Source organism: Drosophila innubila, chromosome X, assembly GCF_004354385.1.
Source record: "Drosophila innubila isolate TH190305 chromosome X, UK_Dinn_1.0, whole genome shotgun sequence".
NCBI lineage: Eukaryota > Metazoa > Arthropoda > Insecta > Diptera > Drosophilidae > Drosophila > Drosophila innubila.
Window position 1 is genome coordinate 23,919,668 of NC_047626.1, and position 23,673 is coordinate 23,943,340.

The following is a 23,673-nucleotide window of genomic DNA, read 5'->3' on the forward strand; positions in this document are numbered from 1 at the left end:
AAAAATTAAATTGTGTCCTTCTTGAAGATTTTGATCAAACTCACCAAAATGAACGAGCGATTTAAGCTAATCGCTGTCGATAAGCTTCGAATAGCTGATTGCGTTCGATTGTTGATTGTAGCAGTAGGACTGCGTTCGCTTCTTGATTTATCGCTATCAAATTTAAATTTACATTCAAAAGTTGTTTGATTTGGATAAAGATTTATGTATTAACAAACTGATGACTACAATAATTAAACTGGCACTTAACTAGGACTAAAATGAAAGCCGACAATAATTGAATACATGCATGACTACTTAAATAGACACCTTACAAAGCTTATTAAAACATAAAAATACAAAGAAATAAATAAATACTTGAGAGACTTAAGGATAAACAAGTAAATAAATATTTGGGACTCGGGATTAGACACGATCGGAATCGTTGCCTAAAAGTGGAACTGCAACCGTGTATGTGGCATTGGTGGCATCTAACGTCTGATTGGGATCGTCGCACCGTGCACATGGTCCAAAGATGCGCAGCATTCGCGAGGCTAGCGATCTCTTTCTTCGGTTTGTATGATTATTGGATGTGTACTGCATATAATCGAAGGATTGGCTCTGGGTGCTCGTGTTGTTACTGCTGTCGGCATTGGAGTTGCCGATCCGAGTCGCTGGATTCAATGAGACCAGCTCGATGACACGATTGTTGTGCTTGTCAATGTATATGATATCTCCAACTGGAACAAAGTTAATTGTCTGACCACGAAAACGGGGCTGCGGTGATCGCAGCTCGTGTCCCTCAATATCGATGGCGGAGTCGTTGCTGCTTGGATGACTACTGCCGGAATTGTTGGTGACAATGCGATTGCAGCTGCTGGGCTGCGAGTTGATGCCAGCATCGCCTCCAGCTGCAATTGATTGACGATATATATAGTACACATGATATATACAAATTGTTGATAAATTGACATGTATTCATACCTTTATTAAGAGCATTCCCATTGGCATCCACCTCGGAGCAATCATTGCTAAAGTTCAACAAAAGTGGCTGCAGATGGCCGCTCATCTTGGTGGACTTGTTGGGCTCAGGACGGACACTGAGTAATGGTATTTCAATGGATCCATCTCGGCTGTCATAGGTGATATCATTGAGATTTGCATTGGGATGTGGCGTCGCATTGGCGGCGATGGCGGGCATGTCCGACAGATCGGACAGATGCAACATGTGTGCCAGATCCGTTTGTGTGGCTTTGGCAACTCTCTCTCTCTCGCTAGGGTGGGGCAATGTCGGATAGTACATCAGAGAGTGCAGGGAGTGACCAAGTGCACCATTGCCACCTGCTGCCTGTCGCTTTAGCTTTTCCTGGCATTCGGTCAAGTCTTTGCGAGCAGCTTCAAAGTAGTTGCGTGCCGCTTCAAAGTTCTTCCTCAACTGGATGTTTTCCTCAAATTTCTTGAAGAGCTTCGACTCCAAATGATCGATACGCCAGTCTTTCTCGCTCAATAGACGTTCATAGCTTTCGTCCCTCGAGTTTGAATTTGTGTTCGTTTCGCTGCTGTTGGCCGTCGACAAGGACTCGTCCAGCTTCTGCTGATCCTCGGCGTTGCCACGTGGCGTCAATGACTCCGGCATCGATCGATGGCGTTGAAATGCGCCAGATGCATTTTGGCAACGCTTCTGCTTCGGATCATCCATCTCTGCAATATACTTTCTCACTTTGCTGGTCACGTGCTGATAACGACGCCGAGTGTATGCCGTGTGTATGTCCTGGTAGGAGATCGCTTTGCTGCTCCGCGCAATTGTGGTGGTAATTCCATCATTATTGCCCGCACCTTCTAATTGCTAATTGCAGTTATCAACTTGTTTTCAATCGAATTTCGAGATGCGCTTACCATTCTTAGCTTCCCCGGGATCCCGATCATGATCGTGATCAAGTCCCACGGGATCACTGGCACAAGTTTCTTCGGAGCAGTCGCTGTTCAAAAATGGCGACTCGTTCTCTTGAAAATGTTCCAGCTCAGAGAGTTCCAGGCGTTGGAGTATGTTGCATTGTCGCTGAAGGCTTCGGTTCTTGCCAACTGACGACGCGTTTAAATTGTCGAAGAGGTCGTCTGCGGGGAAGCTTTCATCCTGCAGACTCATTTTAAACATATAAAATTGCACATTAACCAAGTCTTTTCACAGTGATCGCTGATTGTGCAAAATCTATACATAAATACATTCAACAAGTTCAACTTGGAAGAGCACCGTTATATTTAAGTGACACAAAGAACTAGTTCTCGATCTAGATTACAGCTCCTAGTTCATTATGTGTTCTGATAGTTCTAAGCTCAACTGGTGGTCAGCGATATATATCGATATGGTCGATATTAACCAGTTTCATGTAAATTTTAAAATATTAAAATAAATGGATTTATATTCTCAAAAATAAATATTTACAATACAGTTCAACAAAGTAGAAGGACCAAATTAAAAAAAAAATCTAATGTCTTCACAATATAGAAAAAAAAACAACGAAAATACCAAAAGAGAGACGGAGAAGAAGATTTCAAAAATGGAAAGAAACAAAACCAATTGAAAGAACTTGGGAAAACAAAACGACGAAATAAACAAAAAGAACGGCGAAATCAGCAATTTAAGAGCAACATTGATGCGATCGCATGCATTTTCGCATTTTCGTTGTGAAAAGCTGATCGGCGAAATCAAATCTGTAACGAAACCAAATCCGAATCTGTTTCAGGAATCCCACCAATATTTTGATGAAAATGTAAAGTTCGAAATTAGAAATTCAAATGGTAGAAGTTGCCAGATCGAGAAATTTTGCAGGGTGGCAGCCATTGGACCAGGTGGCAGCCTTCCACACGAGTGCTGCCAAGTTTTTAGTGGGAACAATAGCTATTTCTGTCTTAAAAGCATCTAATATTATTGTTGTGGTCACTTTTGCACAGTTTTACCACAAATATTAATAGCAAAGCTTAGCTGAATATATATTTAAAATAGCCAGACTTTTAGCTAAAAGCAATTTTAACATTTTTCTAGCAAACGAACGCTGAAAATAGCCAAAAATCTAGCTATAACATAGCCAAGTTGGCAACAGTGCCCTAAGTAGACCGCGTCGGTCGGTCGCATCGCAGTGTAAATAAATTTGGTGTATGGGTCGCATTTAATTAGATAATACGGAAAGTGCGGCGGCTGACTAGTGCTCCAGCTGATATTCGCCAACATCGTGGTTCGTTCCTCATACGTGACGTATAAAGTCGGTGATTGGCAGCGGGTGCGGTAGGAGCAGCGGCAGCGGAAGAAGAGAGACACCAAAACAAAAGCAGAAACGGAATCCGAATCGAGTAAAAAAAAAGTAAGCGGTTGAAATTCGACTAGCTGAGATATGTAAAATGTTAGAAATGTGTGTCAGTTTCATTTGGCAGAAACAAACAAATTAAATCAAATTAAAACCATTTTCAAGTTCGGTCAAAATTTCCATGTATTTATAGACAAGAAACCCTCTACCTCCACCAAATATCTCAAGAGGGTGGCGATAAAACACGACGCCACAACAATAACAACAGCAAAAAAAAATATACAAAAAAAAAACGGCTAGAGAGCAACATAATCTTGAGGGGAACAGTCGACAACCGGAATAAACCGGACAAAGGAAACCAAAATTCCCAACTCCATCCGCTCCGCATACTTTCGTCAGGCCGATGCTGTCCTTGATTGCTCCAACGACGCCTGGAATACGGATATGGATAAGCGCAATAATTCCGGATCCGGCTGCTACGACTACAGCAGCACGGTCGTAGCGGCTGCTCCAACAACAACAACAACAAAGCACTATGCACACGCCCAGAGGCAAAACAACAACAAGCCAAAGCAACAGCAGCAACTTATCAATACAACAACAACAGCAGCAGCAACAGCTCGAGGCAATTCCAGTCCCAAGTTGGCAGCCACATTTCAAGGCATGAGTGTCAGTGTGGTTCAGAGCGCCAGCAGCGGCGTTCACTCCTGGCCAATAGCGCGTCAGGACGAGAAGTCGATGTCGATCCAGACGACGACAACAACAACAACTGCAGCTGCAGCTGTATTTTCATCTGCTCGGAGCAAGCAAGTTCCAATGATGATGCTGCACAAGCAGCACAATAACAACAACAATGCTGTAAATCTCCAAAAACCGCCGGCGGCCATAGGACAACAACAACAACATGCTGTGATGAGCGCGGGCATCAGGACGAAGCCGCGTAATAAAAGCGAAGGTAGGAGGCACCATTTTGATTTTTCCGTCTCTTTATTTTTGATTTCCTATGGCAACACTGATTGAGTATGTGTGGGATTGAATGTGTGTGTGATTGTATGTGTTTTCAAATCTATTTTTGTTCACAACTTTCATTGTACTTGCGAGCCAGTGTTGTCAACTTTTGAGCAGCAAATAAATAGCTGAAAAAAGCTAGATTTTTCAACTAAAAATCTTCCGATTTCTGCATGTTTATTAACATTTTATTTTGATTTATCTTCGATAATATGCAATATCCTCACGAATTTCATCATTATAATGTAAAACCAAAGTTCATTAAAAAAAAATCTCAGAGCTGTCGCCAAACTTTTTCTTAGCGTTTTGATAAATTTTGGTTGCGGCATGCAATACAAGTACAACAGTTATGAAGCACATGGACAGAGTCTGATAAATCTTTTCACAGCCAGAATTTTAATTTCTGGCCATTTAGTTGCGCATAATACACAAACCAAATTTATATCGTATTTTGAAAAGAGCCAGATTTGATAAGAAAATACCGCTGTTTTGCCAACACTGTTGCGGACGCACAAGAAAGAGAGGGAGTGGAAGAGTGCTGCCAGATCTTAGAAGAGCAAAAGTCACATTAGTAATGTAAATATGGATTGTAATTATACTCTATCTACCCACAGAGGCCATTAGTGATCTGCTGCACCGCATACCCGACATTGGGCACATATTCGATGTGCACAGCCGTATTGGCAATGGCACCTTCAGCACCGTCCTGTTGGCGACGCTTAAACGGGAGTCTCATCTGCCGGACAATATGCGTCGCAAGTTTGCGATCAAGCATCACATACCCACAAGTCATCCGGATCGTATTATGAAGGAGTTGCAATGCATGACCGATATGGGGTATGTTTATATTCAAATTCTTAAGAAGTGAACAAAAATTACGAACAAACAGTTTTTATTATTTGTGTGTCTGTCTGTTTGTCCGTCTGTCGGCTGCCGCTTTGCCGTTAACAGCGTCACGAACTACGTCAGCTGGTAGCCATGTAGACGTCTCTTTCATTCTACGTGCCCACGTCAATACGTCATTGCAACTTATTTAAGTTGCCATTGCCATTGCCCCAACGTTTATTGCACTTTCACACACCATTCACGTGCCCTGTTCTCTCAGTTACACCGCGACTCTCCATCTCTCTCGCTCTCTTGCTTGAGTTTTGTTCCTCGCATTTGGTTTGCTCGTGTTACGTTTGTTTACAAATTATACAGACAAACATATTCATAAATATAGAACTAAACATATGTTAAGTGACTATCTTTGATTAACACAAAGAGCGCAAATTAATAATAATTTTATCATGTCCTGCACAGTGTTATTTATCGATTAGGCAATGTATCGATAGACGACCTTCTGCTTAGCTGAGATTAGATAAGATAAATCAGGGTTAATGTAATTAATGTCTAAAAGAAAACAAAACTGCCGAATGACTTTGATTTTGTTAGGGATTGCTTTCGCTTGTTTTGCATTTTTAATGCCTTGCCACAACCAACTGATTGAATATAAATGCGAGGCGGAGACGGAGAAGGAGACAACAGCATGACGCTTTGTGCGTGGGCAAAGAATGTAGGCGGCTGGTTGGGTTGGTTTGGGTGGTACTTGAATTTCGCTGACGGCGGCTACACACATAATATTTGTCCGGCGGACAGACCGGCCGGCCGGTTAACCGATGAGCTAACTCTCCTTTCTGTCATTCTCTTTCTTTGCGTGTTTCTGTTTTTCTCTCCCAGCCCTTGCTGCCTTGTCCTCTTGGTCTGCATACCTTTTTGTATATCTCTCGCTCACTCTCTGTGTTAAGCATATCTACATATTTGTATATCTATCTCTGTTCGTTCAATTTGCGCAAATTCCGTTGCCCAATTGCGTCACAGCGTTGATAATTATGACTGGGACTCGGATTGGTTCGTGCGCAATGCCTTGCGAATTATCATCGCTGTGACGTCGGCAGACTGTGTCGACGTGGGCGGCATGGACCTCTTACGTCTTACGTCTTGTGCTTACGTCTTAGCTGGAAGGGCTTAAGTAATAATCATCGCAATAATCGGCGAAGCTTAAAAGCCGTTTGAAGATGTGGATTATTAGGTAACTGATTCGTTGACATGACTGACATTGGGGGTATTCAACAGGTCAACTAATAACTTACTTAGGGACTATAAAGTATACACATATATTCTTGACTAGCATCAACATTCCTTGTAGCCTTGCCTGTCTGTATGAACAGGTTTATTTTTAAAGACAATAGGAGCTGGTGCAACCTAATTTGGAGTTATTCATCAAGGTAATATTTTTCTAAGAATATTTTGAGAACAGCTTTCTCATAGGCAAATGATCATGCAAGATGGTGAAAATACTGTTTTCTGAAACTTTAACACCTTGGCTACCTTCCTCAACTTCATTTTAAGATCCAAAAATAAATATTTTAAAGATTTTTTTATATTTTCCGGAACAACTACCGAGCTTGGACTATTAGAGAATTCTTCATCATTTGTGTTTGTACGACCACGTTTAACCTCCTCATCATACCACCACTCACAGTTGTTTTCAACAGAGCAGAGTCTGAGTAACATTTATCATGCAATTTTTTGTCTGCAAATGGATTTTATCCATTAAAAAAATATATTTTTTTTCAATGCAAGAAAATTCAGATTTGATCATTGTTTGAAAATTACAAAAAAAAGAAGCATTTTTTAAGTGACGGTTGCTTGCAAACTTATAAACCAATTAAGCTCAAATTTGGTCACAGTACTTATACAAGATGGAACTTTCTGAGAAAAATATGTATTTTTTATTTGTGGCACCAGTTATATGTTAGACCCGGGACGTATTAAGTGACGTGTTAACTATATATTGTGGAAAGGGAACCTCTATAGGTTCTGCTGAATGTCCACATTTGCATTTATAACATTTGATTTGGTTCACTGCTTTCATTCTAATCTCTTTTACCATCTCCATTCTTCGCTCGTTTTTTTTAGAGGCACGGATAATGTGGTGGGAATCCATTGTTGCCTGCGCTGCGAGGCATCGGCGGCTTTTGTGATGCCCTACATGCCGCATGACCGCTTCCATGACTTCTATACCAAAATGGATGTGCCGGAGATCCGGATGTATATGCGAAATCTGCTCTTGGCCCTGCGACATGTGCACAAATTCAACATTATACACCGGGACGTGAAGCCAAGCAACTTTCTATATAATCGCCGGCAGGGGCAGTTTCTGCTTGTGGATTTCGGATTGGCGCAGCATGTGACTGTCTCACAGCAGCAGTCTGGTGTTGCTTCTGCTCCTGGTGCTGCTCTGCAGGATTTGCGAAGGGGCAACATTGTCATTGGCAACAGCAAGCGTCCAAGAGAGCGGGATTCGTTGTCCGCCGCACAGCAGCAGGCAGGAGCGGCAGGAGCAGCAACAGCAGCTGCCAGCCAAGCAGCCAGCCTAAGAGAAACGGATGCCACGTTGGGAGGCGCCGTTAAGCGCATGCGTCTGATCGAGGAAACAGCGCCAAGCAGCTGGAACAAGATGCCCCTAAAGCCGGTCAACGAGATAGCGCAGAGCACAAAGGCCAGTGTTGAATTGACGACACCAGATGATCCCAAGCAGAGTCTAGCCGATGCTACCGATGCCCTTGGTCCATCCCATGTCCAGGCGGAGCAGCAGCAGCCGGCAAGCAGCGGCAGCAGCAGCAAGTACAACACAAATCGATCAGCTGGCGGGGGAAACGGGAAATGCTTTTGCTTTGCCAATCCCTCCGTTTGTCTCAACTGCCTGATGAAGAAGGAGGTGCACGCCTCGCGAGCTGGCACTCCTGGCTATCGGCCGCCGGAGGTGCTGCTCAAGTATGCGGATCAGACAACCGCTGTGGATGTGTGGGCGGCGGGCGTTATCTTCCTCTCCATACTGTCCTCGGTGTATCCATTCTTCAAGGCGCCCAACGATTTCGTTGCTCTCGCCGAGATCGTGACCATATTCGGTGATCGGGCTATAAGGAAAACGGCCCTGGCCTTGGAGCGCATGGTGACAATTAGTCACAGATCAAAGTCACTCAATCTGCGCAAGCTGTGCCTGCGCTTCCGTCATCGCTTAATCTTCAGTGATGCGCAAATGATTAGGAAATATGAATCACCCGACGGCAGGTGCGATGTGTGCAAGAACTGTGATCAGTACTTTTTCAATTGCCTGTGCGAGGAGAGCGACTATGTGACCGAACCCCTGGATTCCTATGAATGCTTTCCGGCCAGCGCATATGATCTGCTTGGTCGCCTGCTTGAGATCAATCCCCATAATCGCATCAGTGCCGAAGAAGCGCTCAATCATCCATTCTTCACCGAGCATCCAGAGATTGCACCTGCTGCTCCTGCTGTCGTGCCGCCACGGAAAGTGCGCGCCGAGTCCGTGACGAATACGACGACGCGCAGGCGCGCCACCAAAGCGCCAGCAGCAGGGGGAGGAGGAGGGGCATCAGTTGGAGCCGGAGCTGGAGCTGGAACTGCAGCTGCTGGCAAACAGCAGACGATGGCAAACGGCGAGCAGTTGCATCCAACTCTAAACAAACTGTGAAACTAGTCGAAACTACACAATATCCTGTATATATAGACATATATCTATATATACATATATACACCTTAGAACTTAAACTTTCACCAGTGTCGGGCTTTGTATATATGTATATACATATACACACACACACACACACATTCATATTCATACCTACATCATCAACACTGCCCAGTCATCATTCATAATACATATGTCCAAAAAGTTGAGGATACTCCAATTGCCGCACTCATATGGAACACCCCTCAACTTGGATCCAAGTCTACTCTCCTACTCCTATAACTAATCCCATAAACACTTCAATCTGTTTGTTATTATACTCAAAAGTCCCAAATGCAAATCAGAATTTGATTGGTTTTCGATATCACTAAATGTACACCAAATATATACATACATAAAATTTATATAATATATATACATACTATAATTAAATGTTTTTTTTTGTATTTTTAAAATATATAACAATAGTTTTGGCAACGTATAACAGTATAAAACCAGCTATATACCTATTGTATTATATAGAATGTATACATGTTGTATTCGAATAGTTTTTAATGCATATATAAGTATATATGACATATATATATATGTATGTATAGGGTAAATCAACTGAGCTGAGAATTACAATATATACATATATATACCATATATAACTCTATGTGTATATACAAACAAATATATTTATACGATGCTATTTCAAATGAAATGTTTTATTTACTCTTGAGGGATGGGGAATATCTGGATGTCCTGACTCAAATGAAAGTCAATCTACACAATTATTGTAACTTTTGCATTTATATTTCGGAAACTAAACATTATTTTCATCAAGTTTACATACATAAAAAATTAATAATTGTATGCTATTTGTTGTCTACGTAACTAAGTCCTACAAACTGATGCAATTTATGTTGCCAATTTTTTAGCTCTCTTTCTGGTAGCTTTCTTGGATGGCGTTGGCTTTTCAGTTGTCTTCTCCTCTTGCGCCTCCTCCTCCATGGTGTTGTTGTCTGTGTTGTCTTCGGGAACTTCGACGACTTTGATGCGTTTGCCAGCGATGACATCTTCCTTGCTGGGCTGTGTCTCGATGACACGCTTTTTGGGCTTCTGGAAGCTGCCTCGTCCAGCTGCACGCTCCGACTCCTCGATGCTATACGGTTCTGTTTCGAGCGCCTTCATGCGACGCTTGTGCACTTTGGTGCGGAAATGCGCCTGCATAGATGTGTCATCGATAAAGTACTTGGCACAGTGCACACAGTAGAACTGCGCAAATCCCGGCTTATCCAAGTCCACATTCTGGTTGATCAGTTCCGCGCTGCGAGTGCGCATATCATCATCGATTTGATCCAGATCTCTTCTGCGGTTGCGTACACGCCAGCGACGCTGCAGATGCGTGTCGCCATAGTGCATCTTCTTACGCTTCTGTACCATACCCATCTTGAAGAGTTTTTTTAGTATTGACTTCTTATAAAACAAATAAAATGAGACCCTGTTTTGTTTTGCAGTCCCAGCGACTACACGTGTTTTTGTTTTGCACAACGGCGCTTGCAGGCCCGACAGGTGGTAAACAGCTCAAATTGCGAAAATTAGAATACTGCCAAAAGAGAACGTCGATTAAACCAAGAAACTGACATTAAATTCATTTTTTACCCACACAATTATTTAATAAACAACGTTTATTGCAATCTACTGCGCACAAATAATTATTAAAACTAAAACTGTTAGGTGCACACTGTGTCACTGCTGATGGGGGTTAGGTGCGTACACACTGACGTGCACAACTGACACCAGCTGTGTATACACTGCACAGCTGTTTCGTATTTATTTATTTATCTAATTTGCAATTAATATGATGTAATTATGCCAATTTAATAAAACTGAGTAAACCTTTTTGCGCTCGTGCATAATCTGAGCTTTATTTATATTTTATTCACCCTGCGATAATTTCTCATGCGTTCGTATCCGATAAGTACATATACTCGATAAAATTAACAATCGGAAGTGAGTTAAAAGCCAAACAATCAATGTTTGTGGACGGAGCACAATTTAAACGTAAAACTTTATTTAGCAATATATACAAATTTTTAAGAAACATTTAAAATTCAAAATTATATAAAATGATGGTGATCGTTTTTATGACCCCCCTCGGGTAAAGAAGTTGTATAACTTAAATTAGAAAAATATCAAACAAAAACTCTGCAAAAATATTCAATATTAATAAAAATACATAAAAAGATACATTATTAAATACTAATATCGGCACTTTTATTGAATTGTTAGGTTCAAGACTGCCACCCTGTTTTTTTGTTGGCTGTAAAAAACCCGAAGCCCGGTAGTCACAAAAGTCATGGTTTTTGAAAACTTGACTTGTGAACAATTTCGTTGTATGAAATGAGTTATCTATAGGTTATTTGCTTAGTGTCTAAAGTCACATGGTGAAATATTTTAAGTTAATTTTTATTCCGATTCTGCTCTGTAAAAATTGTGCTAGAGTATTGCAAAAAAATGTTGTATTTGTTTGCATTCATTTTATGTGCCAGTTTTTTTTTTTAACAATTTCGGTTCTTTTACTTTGTTGAACTGTATTGTAAATATTTATTTTTGAAAATATAAGTCCATTTATTTTAATGTTTTAAAATTTACATGAAACTGGTTAGTATCGACCATATCGATATTTACAGCATCATGGGGATATATCGCTGACCACCAGTTGAGCTTAGAACTAACGGAACACAAAATGAACTAGAAGCTGTAATCTATATCGAGAACTAGCTCTTTGTGTCACTTGAATATAACGGTGCTCTTCCAAGTTGAATTTGTTGAATGTATTTATGTATTTTGCACAAGCAGCGATCACTGTGAAAAGACTTGGTTAATGTGCAATTTTATATGTTTAAAATGAGTCTGCAAGATGAAAGCTTCCCCGCAGACGACCTCTTCGACAATTTAAACGCGTCGTCAGTTGGCAAGAACCGAAGCCTTCAGCGGCAATGCAGCATACGCCTGGAACTCTCTGAGCTGGAACATTTTCAAGAGAACGAGTCGCCATTTTTGAACAGCGACTGCTCCGAAGAAACTTGTGCCAGTGATCCCGTGGGACTTGATCACGATCATGATCGGGATCACGAGGAAGCTAAGAATGGTAAGCGCATCTCGAAATTCGATTGAAAATAAGTTGCTAATTGCAATAAGCAATTAGCAGGTTCGAGCAATAATGATGGAATTACCACCACAATTGCGCGGAGCAGCAAAGCGATCTCCTACCAGGACATACACACGGCATACACTCGGCGTCGCTATCAGCACGTGACCAGCAAAGTGAGAAAGTATATTGCAGAAATGGATGATCCGAAGCAGAAGCGTCTCCAGAATGCATCTGGCGCATTTCAACGCCATCGATCGATGCCGGAGTCATTGACGCCACGTGGCAACGCCGAGGATCAGCAGAAGCTGGACGAGTCCTTGTCGACGGCCAACAGCAGCGAAACGAACACAAATTCAAATTCGAGGGACGAAAGCTATGAACGTCTATTGAGCGAGAAAGACTGGCGTATCGATCATTTGGAGTCGAAGCTCTTCAAGAAGTTTGAGGAAAACATCCAGTTGAGGAAGAACTTTGAAGCGGCACGCAACTACTTTGAAGCTGCTCGCAAAGACTTGACCGAATGCCAGGAAAAGCTAAAGCGACAGGCAGCAGGTGGCAATGGTGCACTTGGTCACTCCCTGCACTCCCTGATGTACTATCCGACATTGCCCCACCCCAGCGAGAGAGAGAGAGTTGCCAAAGCCACACAAACGGATCTGGCACACATGTCGCATCTGTCCGATCTGTCGGACATGCCCGCCATCGCCGCCAATGCGACGCCACATCCCAATGCAAATCTCAATGATATCACCTATGACAGCCGAGATGGATCCATTGAAATACCATTACTCAGTGTCCGTCCTGAGCCCAACAAGTCCACCAAGATGAGCGGCCATCTGCAGCCACTTTTGTTGAACTTTAGCAACGATTGCTCCGAGGTGGATGCCAATGGGAATGCTCTTACTAAAGGTATGATTACAAGTCAATACATCAACAATGTGTATATATCATGTGTACTATATATATCGTCAATCAATTGCAGCTGGAGGCGATGCTGGCATCAACTCGCAGCCCAGCAGCTGCAATCGCATTGCCACCAACAATTCCGGCAGTAGTCATCCAAGCAGCAACGACTCCGCCATCGATATTGAGGGACACGAGCTGCGATCACCGCAGCCCCGTTTTCGTGGTCAGACAATTAACTTTGGTCCAGTTGGAGATATCATATACATTGACAAGCACAACAATCGTGTCATCGAGCTGGTCTCATTGAATCCAGCGACTCGGATCGGCAACTCCAATGCCGACAGCAGCAACAACACGAGCACCCAGAGCCAATCCTTCGATTATATGCAGTACACATTCAATAATCATACAAACCGAAGAAAGAGATCGCTGGCCTCGCGGATGCTGTGCATCTTTGGACCATGTGCACGGTGCGACGATCCCAATCAGACGTTAGATGCCACCAATGCCACATACACGGTTGCAGTTCCACTTTTAGGCAACGATTCCGATCGTGTCTAATCCCGAGTCCCAAATATTTATTTACTTGTTTATCCTTAAGTCTCCCAAGTATTTATTTATTTCTTTGTATTTTTATGTTTTAATAAGCTTTGTAAGGTGTCTATTTAAGTAGTCATGCATGTATTCAATAATTGTCGGCTTTCATTTTAGTCCTAGTTAAGTGCCAGTTTAATTATTGTAATCATCAGTTTGTTTATACATAAATCTTCATTCAAATCAAACGACTTTTTAATGTAAATTTAAATCTTGATAGCGATAAATCAAGAAGCGAACGCAGTCCTACTGCTACAATGAATAATCGAACGCAATCAGCAATTTCGAAGCTCATCGACAGCCATAAGCTTAAATAGCTCGTGAGTTATTCTATCGAGCTAATTCTTAACGATTTAAAAAAAAATTTATCAAAATCGGCAAGCAGAGCGCAAAATAACTTTTTTTTAGCAATCGTTCTTGTTTCACCAATATGGCAGCACTGTTGCCACATTTGTAAATCAGCTGTGCCGTCTGTTGGCGAGTGTTTTTTTTTTTTAGCTATTTTGCAACGCTATTTCAGCTATTGTTCGAATGATATCCAGCCAGAATTAGCTATTTTTTCCATTAAAAAGTTGGCAACGCTGGCTGCCATGGAGGAGGTGGTTTTTAATTGTGCGAACAAGTTGTCTGCGGGCAGACGTGCGCATTTTGCTTTCATAAATAGCAATACGGCAAAAAGAAGTAAATAACACGGAATTATAAAATAAACAATAACTCAATTGCAGTGTGATAATGCAACAAAGTAACATTTAACTACTTAATGCAAGCGCATATCGAAATACAAACATAAATATGTGATTAAATAACAATGTCAGTGAACTTTCTTAATTTTTTCATTTTTGTTCTGTTAAAGTTTGTGCAAAATGAATAAAGTGCATTAGAGTAGACAATAATCTTAAGCTTATGATTGTTCGCAGATGGTTTAATCAGTCGGTCGTTGTAATCGTTGTTGTCGTTATTGTTATTGTAGTGCTTAGTGTTTGTTGTTGTAGAGTGTTCAATTATGCCGTTATGGACGAACAGCTGTTCTGATTGTGCATCTCTGATGAAGTATGCAGCAGAGCAGCTTCCTCAGCATGTGAAAGCTGAACGATATTGTGACTACCATCGTTTTATTACTGACGATATACTGACACTGTACAAACTTGTGTGTGTGCGTGTCGATGTTGCATTCATATGAAAACAGTGATTACACTCCCATAAATATATGTATCTTTCTTATTGTTTTTGTTTTTACTGACTTCTGTTTCAGCTTTGCACATTCCGTTGAGTTTTTATACCGGCATTCGAATTCTTATTCGTATTCGCACTCGCACTTCGCAGTTACAATCACAGGGGCAGCCATTAAGTGCAGTGCAGTAAGTACCCTTATATATGTACATACATGTACAATAACAATAGGTAATTGTTGCTGTAGTTGCTTATAATACACACTTATCAATAAATAAAAGAACGTGCGAAGCTCGTTTATCAGTGGCTCGTTAATCACTCGATTTGCCATTTAAACAATAACATACATACATAAATGAATTGACTGTTTGCATATACATATGCATTTATACAAAACTTGCGCACTTAAGCAAATCACGTGCATCTGTATTGGTATTTAAATCTTTTTTCGATTTCGATCGATTTCGAATTTAGATCGAATCGTGCAATATTTGCAATTGTCTCGCAACTGTAGTGTGCCGCTCACTGTGACGTAACACACACACATAAGGCAAACAAACAACAGCTCCCCTAAAAAACCCCCCTCCAATGGATTCCCAACTCGTTTCGGCTATTCAAACTGAACGCACTCACAAAGACATGCATATTAAATTGCTCAGTCTCCGACTGTCAGCTGGCAAAGTGTCTCTCTCTCGCTTCCTCTCTTTCTCTAATTTTACAGTGTTGCCCAAACAAGTTTGCACTTCGAAAACGATTACAAGTGCTAGCATTGCGATGCACAATAGATCAAATGTCTGGCAGATAAATGCAAATTTGTAATTTTAAGAGCAAATATACGAGTCAACAGTGTGATTAATATATATGTGTGTACTTCGTAGATGTGGGCATATTTATACTGCATTAAGATAAATAAAGGCACATTCCTTGCATGCATTTATCGATAATTATGAGTACCGCCATCTTTGGTTCTCTCATTTCCTTTTCATGCGCGTTAAGTAACGGCGTACTCGAGTTGTCATATCAACGAAAGTTATGAAAACACCTTTATAGACTGACGGTACCACTATTCACAGTTGCTAATGGCTGCTAATGTATCCAGCTGAAATCGAAAGTCTTCGCGCAAGACAAATATCTCATAGACAAGGTGAATGGAAGAAAGAGAGAATCATAAAGTGAATTGCAAAATCAAATCAGGGAACCAGACAACATTAGCTTAATCTTTTTACGTCTGTGTGGCGGGGGGAGTGTTGCACAATGGCGGGTCAGCGTCAGTGTTGGCAACGCGATATGCAACGTTACAATTGGAAACCGCCTAATACATAATTATTTCCGTAGTTTTGTTGCTCAAGTTGAATTTTAGATAATTTCGTACTTTGATTTGCTGCAAAGCAAAAGTAGTTCAATCTTTATAAATTGCATATTATTATCATGCTTTTTTTTTTTTATTTTTTATTTGTTTGTTATGATTGAACTAGTATCAAAGCAAGAACAGCAAATTAATGGCCAGAATGAATTGGAATACAGGTAGCAAAACAGCTAAGACTACAAATGGAGAGCCTCGTCTCAAGAAATCCAAAATAGAAATATTACTTGCCGATGAAAATGATGAGAATGTGAATGAAGAGAATGATTTGCCAAAAGATGTCGTCGATCGTGCCCAAAAAGCCTTATCGATGTCTGGGATCAAGCCAGGAATCTTGGATCCTTTCAGTGTGTCTCTTATTAAAACTGTAAAGGACGAAGAGAAGAGGGGCATTATCGAGTTGCATGTTGTGGCAAACAGCCTATCAAGTTCTATCGATAAGCAAAACTCTGTCATACTGTTCACACTGCAGTCGCTGTTTTCCCATCAGCTTCCCAAGATGCCCCGCGAATATATCAGCCGGATGGTGTTCGATCCAAAGCACAAGAACTTGGCCCTTATCAAATCGAAGCAGACGATTGGCGGCATTTGTTTTCGTACGTTTGCATCGCAGGGCTTCACCGAGATTGTCTTCTGTGCCGTCTTGATGTCGGAGCAAATGAGGGGCTATGGCAGCCATTTGATGAATCATCTGAAAGATTATATTGTACCGAAGGGCATCAAGAATTTGCTCACATTTGCCGATTTGAATGCCATTGGGTACTTTAAAAAGTTGGGCTTTTCCCACAAAATTCGATTGGCCCGACCGGTATATCACGGATATATCAAGGAGTATAGTGGCGCTACTCTAATGCACTGTGAACTGCATCCAAGTATCGTATATACGGAGTTCACATCGATAGTTCAACAACAAAGCAAAATCCTCAAAGAGATCATACAGGAAAAGCAAACTGGGCCTCAAAACATTCGGCGGGGTCTAACGTGCTTCAAGGAGGGTTTTAGAGCTATACCCATTGACTCAATTCCAGGTCTAAAAGATGTCGGATGGAAGCCACAAATAAATACAAATCGTAAAGCGCCCAATAATAACAACATTGACGAATTATTCGATCCTTCAAAACTGATGACCGTCTTCACATGCGTGCTTCAAGCTGTTCGTCGTCATCCCTTGGCTGCGCCATTTCTAAGTCCCGTCAATACAAGAGATGCCCCCGATTACTATAAGCTAGTCAAATATCCGATGGATCTGTTCACAGTTGGACAGCGTCTAAGCCGAGGTTATTACAAGACTCGTCGCCTCTTCATGGCCGATATGGCCAGAATCTTCTCGAATTGTCGCATGTACAATTCCGTTGATACCGAGTATTATTGCAGTGCCAACATCTTGGAGCGCTTTTACCAAATCCAGATGCGTCAACTGGGTCTGTGGGACAAGAAAATAATCGAAGATGACTGATGAATCAGAATGAATCAAGATATATATAGAATATATACAAAAGTATTACGTTTAAGTTCTAGTCATTGCAGTCATTATCAAAAATAACTACAATCTTAATTTAAGTTAAGATTTAATGAGATCTTGGACTACAATTAAAAGTGTTAACATCTTAAAGTGTTAATGCAGATTTCTATAAAGCTTTTGCATAAATATTTTTTTGAATGTTATGTTGAAATTGTGCAGCCAGTTAGACCAGTTGGGAGGCAAGCGCAGCTTCAAGGTGAACGTCTATTTAAGCCAGGTTGGACTCAACTAAAAGACTGTGAAACCGTTATGGGCCATAGCTCTTAGTTGGGGTCAGATATACTCATACACTTCTGTTTCGAGTTAAGAATTCGTATGATTGCGCTTGGTGTTAAAATGATTTGCCTTCCTTATCTTAAGCAACACACACACTTACTCTGACAGTTGAAATTCCAAAAACCTCAACTGCTTTTTATTGCGGTTTCTTTGTTAGAGACTCTTGGAATAAGATTGTGAATACTTTGTTGTTATTCCGAATAGCTTTAGAGACAACTTTGAGTTCGCCCTCTCTCTCTATCTCTCTCCCCCCTCTCTAAGCTGTTGTTGTTAACCTGGTCAGCTCAGATAGTTACCGGATCCGAAATCATTAATGTAGAACGCGAGTCATAACTCGTTTCTCATTGCGGGTAAATACGTGTTTGCTGATCAGTGATCAGTGATATCCCCGGATACTTACAGACTCGCGTGACTGTTTAATTGCAAATGCAAGAGAACTGTATAGAGAGAGTAGAGCAAAGAAAAAGCAGTAAAGAGATTCATTTGAATTCCCCAAAACAAAGTAATTATAGCATACACAGAAATCTTATTGCAAACGATCGTTGATTAAGTCTACTCATGTATTTGTTATCTGCGATCATATATTACACAGAATTGAGACAGCACTACTTGGCTATAATTAGAGTAAGACAGAGAGAGAGAGAGAGAGAGAAGGAAGGGTAGAGAAAGTGGGAAGAAAGAGAGCGTTTTAAGTATAATATGATCAAATCCCATTTCCATCCATTATAATATCCATTTATGAATGACCTTTAAATCACTACACTACCCTCGTTTTTTTCATATTCTACTGATTGCATGCACCACAATAACAACAATTACAACAACAACAAAAAAAGAACAAAAAAAATAGAACCCTCTAATGCACGTTATCATCGTTGTCTGGTATTCTGATATGTGAACCACAAAAAACGCAAAAACAATCTGAATTCCCCCGATTGTTATTGTTATTCAGTTTTCAGTAAAGCCTTCCCTTTACCCCACAAAAACAGATACCCAACTCAAGTCTTCCTGACCCAAAACGTCAATTTGCGGTAGGCCAAAGTGTGGTTTAGTCTGATAAGTAGTATTATATGATATACTATGAGAATTTTGGGATCTAAAGCCCAGTCGGAAAAGTGAACTAGTAAGACAATTACATACAAATTTTATAGAAAGTAAATAAATTAATAAAATAGGAATACAAATAATTCCGAAATATATATTTACTTTTATGCCATAACTTCAAATGTTTAGATATAATTATTTCGAAAGGGGTAATTGAAGAACTGCCATGTATATTATGTTGTTTAAATATGGCATAGACTTGAGAATACTGGAAATAGTAAAGAAAACGCAATGTGATTAAATGAAATTGAACTTTAGTCAAGATGTTATCAACTATAAACGATTGTGTGCAATATAGGGTAACACATAGTTCAGCAGGATCATTGTTATTAAAATCATAATCGATTAGTGAGGTTAAAGTGAAGTTGGATGCCATTTCAACTCCCCCTTTCAAGGCATTTACGCATTCGCACGCCAAGTAATGTTGGGAATTTCATTAAAAGTTCATTTGAGCCGAACTGCGTAAGGAATGTGTGACCTTTAGGGGAATGGGAAGGGGGTTATGGGATATATTATGGGTGGGGCATAAAGTGAGAAAGTAACTGGTCTCTATCGCATTCAGATTGAGCTGTGTGCCGGGTGAAAGGTGCGCTAAGTCATTTGAATGACTTACTTTCTAGTTGCCAGCTGTGCAATTGATAGACAGTGGACTCGATGGTACCCGAAAACCCAGTTAAATACATATACAATCTATTTTTTGTTGGATCTGTTACTGTTTTTTTAATTGTTTTGTTACAAATTTGGCACTTAACTTTCACCATTCGCTATACAGATACAGACACAGATAATAAAGGGCCACGATTCCAGAACAACAATAGAACAAAGTCGAAATGGACGCACAAGCTCATGCACATCATCACGGTGAGTAGTTCCGCCTATTCCAGCTTTAATCTATTGCTGATGCAACTCGGCTTCTTTTTAGAGCCGATTGATCATTCCTTGCACATGGCACATGGCAGCAATATGGACACGACGACGCTTAATCCGCCCTTGGTGACGCCTCACGGTGAGGTGGCCATGGACATGAGCATGAATGACCATGCCCATCATCATCATGCCGGCGGCACGGGCACTGGCATGGAGCACATGATGTCTATGGCGGTAAGTCGTTCAGATTGAACATACTCCCACTGGCTATAATGCTGGGTTGCTTTCTTTTCCTCTACGCATAGTTCCATTTTGGTTACAATGAGACCATTCTATTCTCCTGGTGGCATATTGATACGGTGGGAGGTCTCATTGGTTCCATGATAGCCATCTTCCTGTTGGCACTGCTCTACGAGGGCCTCAAATACTATCGCGAGTATCTGTTCTGGAAGACATACAATCTGCTGGAGTATCGGCCGGTAACGGGACCACAACGTAATCCAGAGGCGCCACGTCTTCCACCTCCAGCTGCCGCAGCGCCGTCGCCCGTGCAGTGAGTAATCCTCATCTCTTACTGATCTGCCTCCTTTGCATGTTGTATTTGTTTCGATTTCGTCCTGTGCCTGTGCCTGAGACAGCGCCTTGTCCTGTCTTCTGTATATATTATTTCTAATGCTTTCTTTTATCTCATTTTTTTCTTTCTCTCGTTTTCGTTTTCGTTGCCGTTTACCGTTAAATATCGTCTCTTGTGTCATTCGCTCAAATTCAAATACGCTTTCCGTTCAACATCAACATCAAAATGTAAATTATTCACATCATTATCTTATTTACTATTCAACACTCGACTGTACAAAATTCCCAAAACAAAATAATCAAATAATTTGAATTATAATACGATTATTATTATTTATTGATATAAATGTCAAAACAAAACAATAATCGCAATACGCTTGCATATTGATAACGATAACGATAACAATTTGATACTGATCTCCCCGCCTCCTACATCTGTATTTGTACACACGCAACCGTTACCCGTTTCCTGTTAACCGTTAACTGTGCCCACGCCAAAATCAATCATTCCCTCAGATATGTTGGCGAAGTTGTGCACAAACAACCGTAAGTATCCCAAGAGTCCTCCAACTGTACCGCATCCCACTCGTAATATGTAATATCTAATACATATGTATGTGAGATATTATTAATTTGCACATATAAGTTAAGTGTGTCCGTCTGAAACACTCGCGTCTCTTATTTATTGGCTGTGACAAATTGTTACCAATTTGGACACCACCTGTTGCCCGAAATCCGATATTATCAATTACCCAGACTCTGGAGTCTAGACTCTAGACAGCCGCCAGCTGTGTCCCTTAAATAACCATTAGAAACTACTAACATAGATATTAACTGCACTCCTTGCGGAACACTCAAATGATGCACATTATTTATGTAGTTTAATTATATTGTGAATATAATTATCTTTAGATTTATTAGATACACGCTAATGTATAAATATAATTTGAATATTTGACTTAACACACGCACCTAGTAATTAAAACAACTGATTGAAATTACAGGCTACATAACATGGCATGTGTAAACAGAAACTGTAAAGTCACATTCTGTAAATTCTGTCAACATATGTATGTAATCGATAATTATATCGATATTTTTTTTATAGTATTTTATCTATATGTTGATTGATCGTTTTGAAGCGCTCAAAATGTGGAATGTGAGAACGAATCAAATGCTAGTTATTAGTGAATGTACAATTGCGAACCCACAGCTAAAACAGTTGACATGTAATGCCAATTTTATTCATTGTTTGTTAATTTGTTTATGTTTTTATATGGGGCAAATGGGATGATATGAACTTGACATGAAATTGCTTCTAATCAAATGCTTTAATTGTGTGCCACAGACCCACGATGCTGTCTATCAATCATCTATACCAGACACTGCTGCACGTACTACAGGTGACGCTATCCTTCCTGCTCATGTTGATATTTATGACATACAATGTGTGGCTCTGTCTGATGGTCGTGCTGGGCGCTGGCATTGGATACTTTCTGTTTTGCTGGAAGAAATCGGTCATTGTGGATGTGACGGAGCATTGTCACTAGCAGCGAACCAGGGCCACAGACAACACAACCAAGGAGCAGCCGATGTTCCACTCCAGCCAGCTATGTCTTACAGATGAAACACCATGACAGAAGCTTCGAGTCGCAATCAAGCCGGAGCCGGAACTGGAGCCTCAACCTGAATCCGAAAGCCTAATTTATCCGGTGCTAAACTGAATACTGCCCATTATCTCGAAATGTCAACACATACACACACACACACAGGCGTTCTCTCCATTCGAACACACAAATTTTTAGGTATTAACGTATTTTTTTATCAGTGCGAAAAGCACACAATTTTTATAAATTACATAAACTGTGACTTTTTTCAGAAGAAATTTAAAAACTTTACACAAAACAAAGAAAAGCTGCAGCGCTTTGGGCACACTTTTCTTGCAAGCAGCGTACTTTGAATTTAAGTTGAAAGTGGAAGAACATAATTCAATAAACTTGTAAAATTGCCCAGCAAATACTGTAAAAATTGTAAAAAAAAAAAAAAAAAAAACGAACAGTAAATATAAACATTGAATTTGTTGTTAGTTCTCAATGTAAGTTAGCAAAATAACAAATTTCTCAATTTGCTCAACATCCGTTATTTTTCTTTTTGTATTGATTGCTATTTTTCATTATTTTTCAATTGATTAACAATCTATCAATATTATTATACTTCTATATACTTATTATGCATCAAACTGTTAATAAAACGCAACTTTTTTATTATAAATATACATGCATACACATATAATGTATGAATATTAGCAAAAGACATGATTTTGCTTTGTGTTTGCCAACAGTTCTTTTTTTTTTTTGTTGTAATTTGTTTAATTTTTGTAGATGTTGAAAATTCCGGAATAAATATGTTAGATTACCAAAATTGATATAAAGATACATAGTTATATATACATTTATAGAAAGTGTAGATATTAAAGATAAATGCAGTAAATGGCAACCACAAAATTACAATACGTATACATGTTATCTATACAAATAAATATATACAATTGCTAAATGAAAATCAACTATAAATTTGTCTTGTTTTTTCACTCCGAATTACAGCCTTGTGCAAAAGTAAGTAATAGACGGACTTTTCATAACTCTGTCAAAGGTGTAAAGGATTTTGAATTTTGAAAGAATTTTGTTTAATCGCTCTACCATCAAAAAGAATAAGGATTTTTTTTACCTATAAAAATTATATTTTCAGCTAGTTTTACTCCGAATCCTATCTTAGAAAGACACATTAAGTTTTATTTTTGTAGTTTTGATGATTTTATATCAACCAGGGATTGTAACAACTATGATTTGACAAACACAAATAACTATTTTATTGTTTCTTGATTTTATTTGAATTTTGATACACAATTTTTTTTTTTTTTTTTTTTTTTTACAGGACGGGTTTCTCATTCATTTAAGTCCCTTCTGTTCGGGTTTGATTATTCTTTTTAAAAGGATTTCTCTAATTTTCGATCTCTGATTTCAACAATGAACAGCGTAATTAAGTTTTATGAAGTTTAAACTAATTTGTTTGGAGAAGAACGAGCAACGATCTGTTGAAAATTGAATTTAAGATGAAATTTTTCTATTATAGCCAAATATTAGATTACCATTTTGCACAGCTGTTGAATGAGTAATTTAATTAGTATTATATTTATAAGCACCTGTTTTATTTTTACCCCCTCCCGTACCAAGAAAAAATGCAATTATAATTTTTTTTTTGTTGCAATTCGCAAATTTTTGCAAATGTTTTTCGTTTCATTTTTATTTTTTGCGTATTTTCTTTTGCATT

The 23,673-nt window shown here is 39.8% G+C and overlaps 6 protein-coding genes and 1 long non-coding RNA gene across 22 annotated transcripts; 4 read left to right on the top strand and 3 right to left on the bottom strand.

Annotated features, from left to right (window-relative positions):
• Positions 1–187: 187 nt before the first annotated feature.
• LOC117788520 (protein swallow-like) lies at positions 188–2,182 on the bottom strand. Of its 2 annotated transcripts, none has more exons than XM_034627314.1 (3): positions 1,876–2,182; positions 964–1,815; positions 188–890 (listed from the first exon to the last, which is right to left on the bottom strand). In XM_034627314.1, the coding sequence occupies exons 1-3, from the start codon at positions 2,132–2,134 to the stop codon at positions 406–408; spliced, it is 1,596 nt and encodes a 531-aa protein (XP_034483205.1). In that variant the 5' UTR covers positions 2,135–2,182; the 3' UTR covers positions 188–405. The 2 variants fall into 2 exon arrangements, with proteins under 2 accessions (XP_034483205.1, XP_034483198.1); XM_034627307.1 differs by having other exon boundaries at positions 964–1,818.
• An 869-nt stretch (positions 2,183–3,051) lies between these two features.
• LOC117794075 (cell division cycle 7-related protein kinase) lies at positions 3,052–9,253 on the top strand. 2 transcript variants are annotated; one of them, XM_034634539.1, is made up of 4 exons: positions 3,052–3,338; positions 3,475–4,236; positions 4,904–5,126; positions 7,251–9,253. In XM_034634539.1, the coding sequence occupies exons 2-4, from the start codon at positions 3,726–3,728 to the stop codon at positions 8,827–8,829; spliced, it is 2,313 nt and encodes a 770-aa protein (XP_034490430.1). In that variant the 5' UTR covers positions 3,052–3,338; positions 3,475–3,725; the 3' UTR covers positions 8,830–9,253. The 2 variants fall into 2 exon arrangements, with proteins under 2 accessions (XP_034490430.1, XP_034490429.1); XM_034634538.1 differs by lacking the exon at positions 3,052–3,338 and having other exon boundaries at positions 3,380–4,236.
• Positions 4,456–12,583, bottom strand: LOC117794080. Its single transcript, XR_004618355.1, has 3 exons — positions 12,573–12,583; positions 4,902–5,359; positions 4,456–4,836 (listed from the first exon to the last, which is right to left on the bottom strand). It is a non-coding gene; the product is annotated as an uncharacterized LOC117794080 (long non-coding RNA).
• On the bottom strand, positions 9,606–10,604 carry LOC117794079 (zinc finger protein 593 homolog). 2 transcript variants are annotated; one of them, XM_034634556.1, is made up of 2 exons: positions 10,478–10,604; positions 9,606–10,417 (listed from the first exon to the last, which is right to left on the bottom strand). In XM_034634556.1, the coding sequence occupies exon 2, from the start codon at positions 10,258–10,260 to the stop codon at positions 9,730–9,732; it is 531 nt and encodes a 176-aa protein (XP_034490447.1). In that variant the 5' UTR covers positions 10,261–10,417; positions 10,478–10,604; the 3' UTR covers positions 9,606–9,729. The 2 variants fall into 2 exon arrangements, with proteins under 2 accessions (XP_034490447.1, XP_034490448.1); XM_034634557.1 differs by having other exon boundaries at positions 10,474–10,566.
• LOC117794076 (protein swallow-like) lies at positions 11,616–13,664 on the top strand. Of its 2 annotated transcripts, none has more exons than XM_034634541.1 (3): positions 11,616–11,965; positions 12,023–12,877; positions 12,951–13,664. In XM_034634541.1, the coding sequence occupies exons 1-3, from the start codon at positions 11,713–11,715 to the stop codon at positions 13,433–13,435; spliced, it is 1,593 nt and encodes a 530-aa protein (XP_034490432.1). In that variant the 5' UTR covers positions 11,616–11,712; the 3' UTR covers positions 13,436–13,664. The 2 variants fall into 2 exon arrangements, with proteins under 2 accessions (XP_034490432.1, XP_034490433.1); XM_034634542.1 differs by having other exon boundaries at positions 12,026–12,877.
• A 377-nt stretch (positions 13,665–14,041) lies between these two features.
• Positions 14,042–22,401, top strand: LOC117794078 (high affinity copper uptake protein 1). 12 transcript variants are annotated; one of them, XR_004618354.1, is made up of 7 exons: positions 14,042–14,149; positions 19,676–19,768; positions 19,826–20,004; positions 20,076–20,323; positions 20,860–20,889; positions 21,692–22,148; positions 22,223–22,401. XR_004618354.1 is itself a non-coding variant. In XM_034634553.1 (7 exons), exons 3-7 carry the CDS (start codon positions 19,750–19,752, stop codon positions 21,891–21,893), a joined length of 678 nt encoding a protein of 225 aa, XP_034490444.1. In that variant the 5' UTR covers positions 14,075–14,149; positions 14,721–14,826; positions 19,676–19,749; the 3' UTR covers positions 21,894–22,401. The 12 variants fall into 12 exon arrangements, 11 of the variants coding, with proteins under 11 accessions (XP_034490435.1, XP_034490436.1, XP_034490437.1 ...); XM_034634553.1 differs by adding an exon at positions 14,721–14,826 and having other exon boundaries at positions 14,075–14,149; positions 21,692–22,401; XM_034634547.1 differs by adding an exon at positions 14,721–14,826 and having other exon boundaries at positions 14,075–14,149; positions 19,676–19,764; positions 21,692–22,401.
• LOC117794077 (histone acetyltransferase KAT2A-like) lies at positions 16,097–17,458 on the top strand. The gene has a single exon (XM_034634543.1). The coding sequence runs from the start codon at positions 16,138–16,140 to the stop codon at positions 17,455–17,457; it is 1,320 nt and encodes a 439-aa protein (XP_034490434.1). The 5' UTR covers positions 16,097–16,137; the 3' UTR covers position 17,458.
• Positions 22,402–23,673: the final 1,272 nt, after the last annotated feature.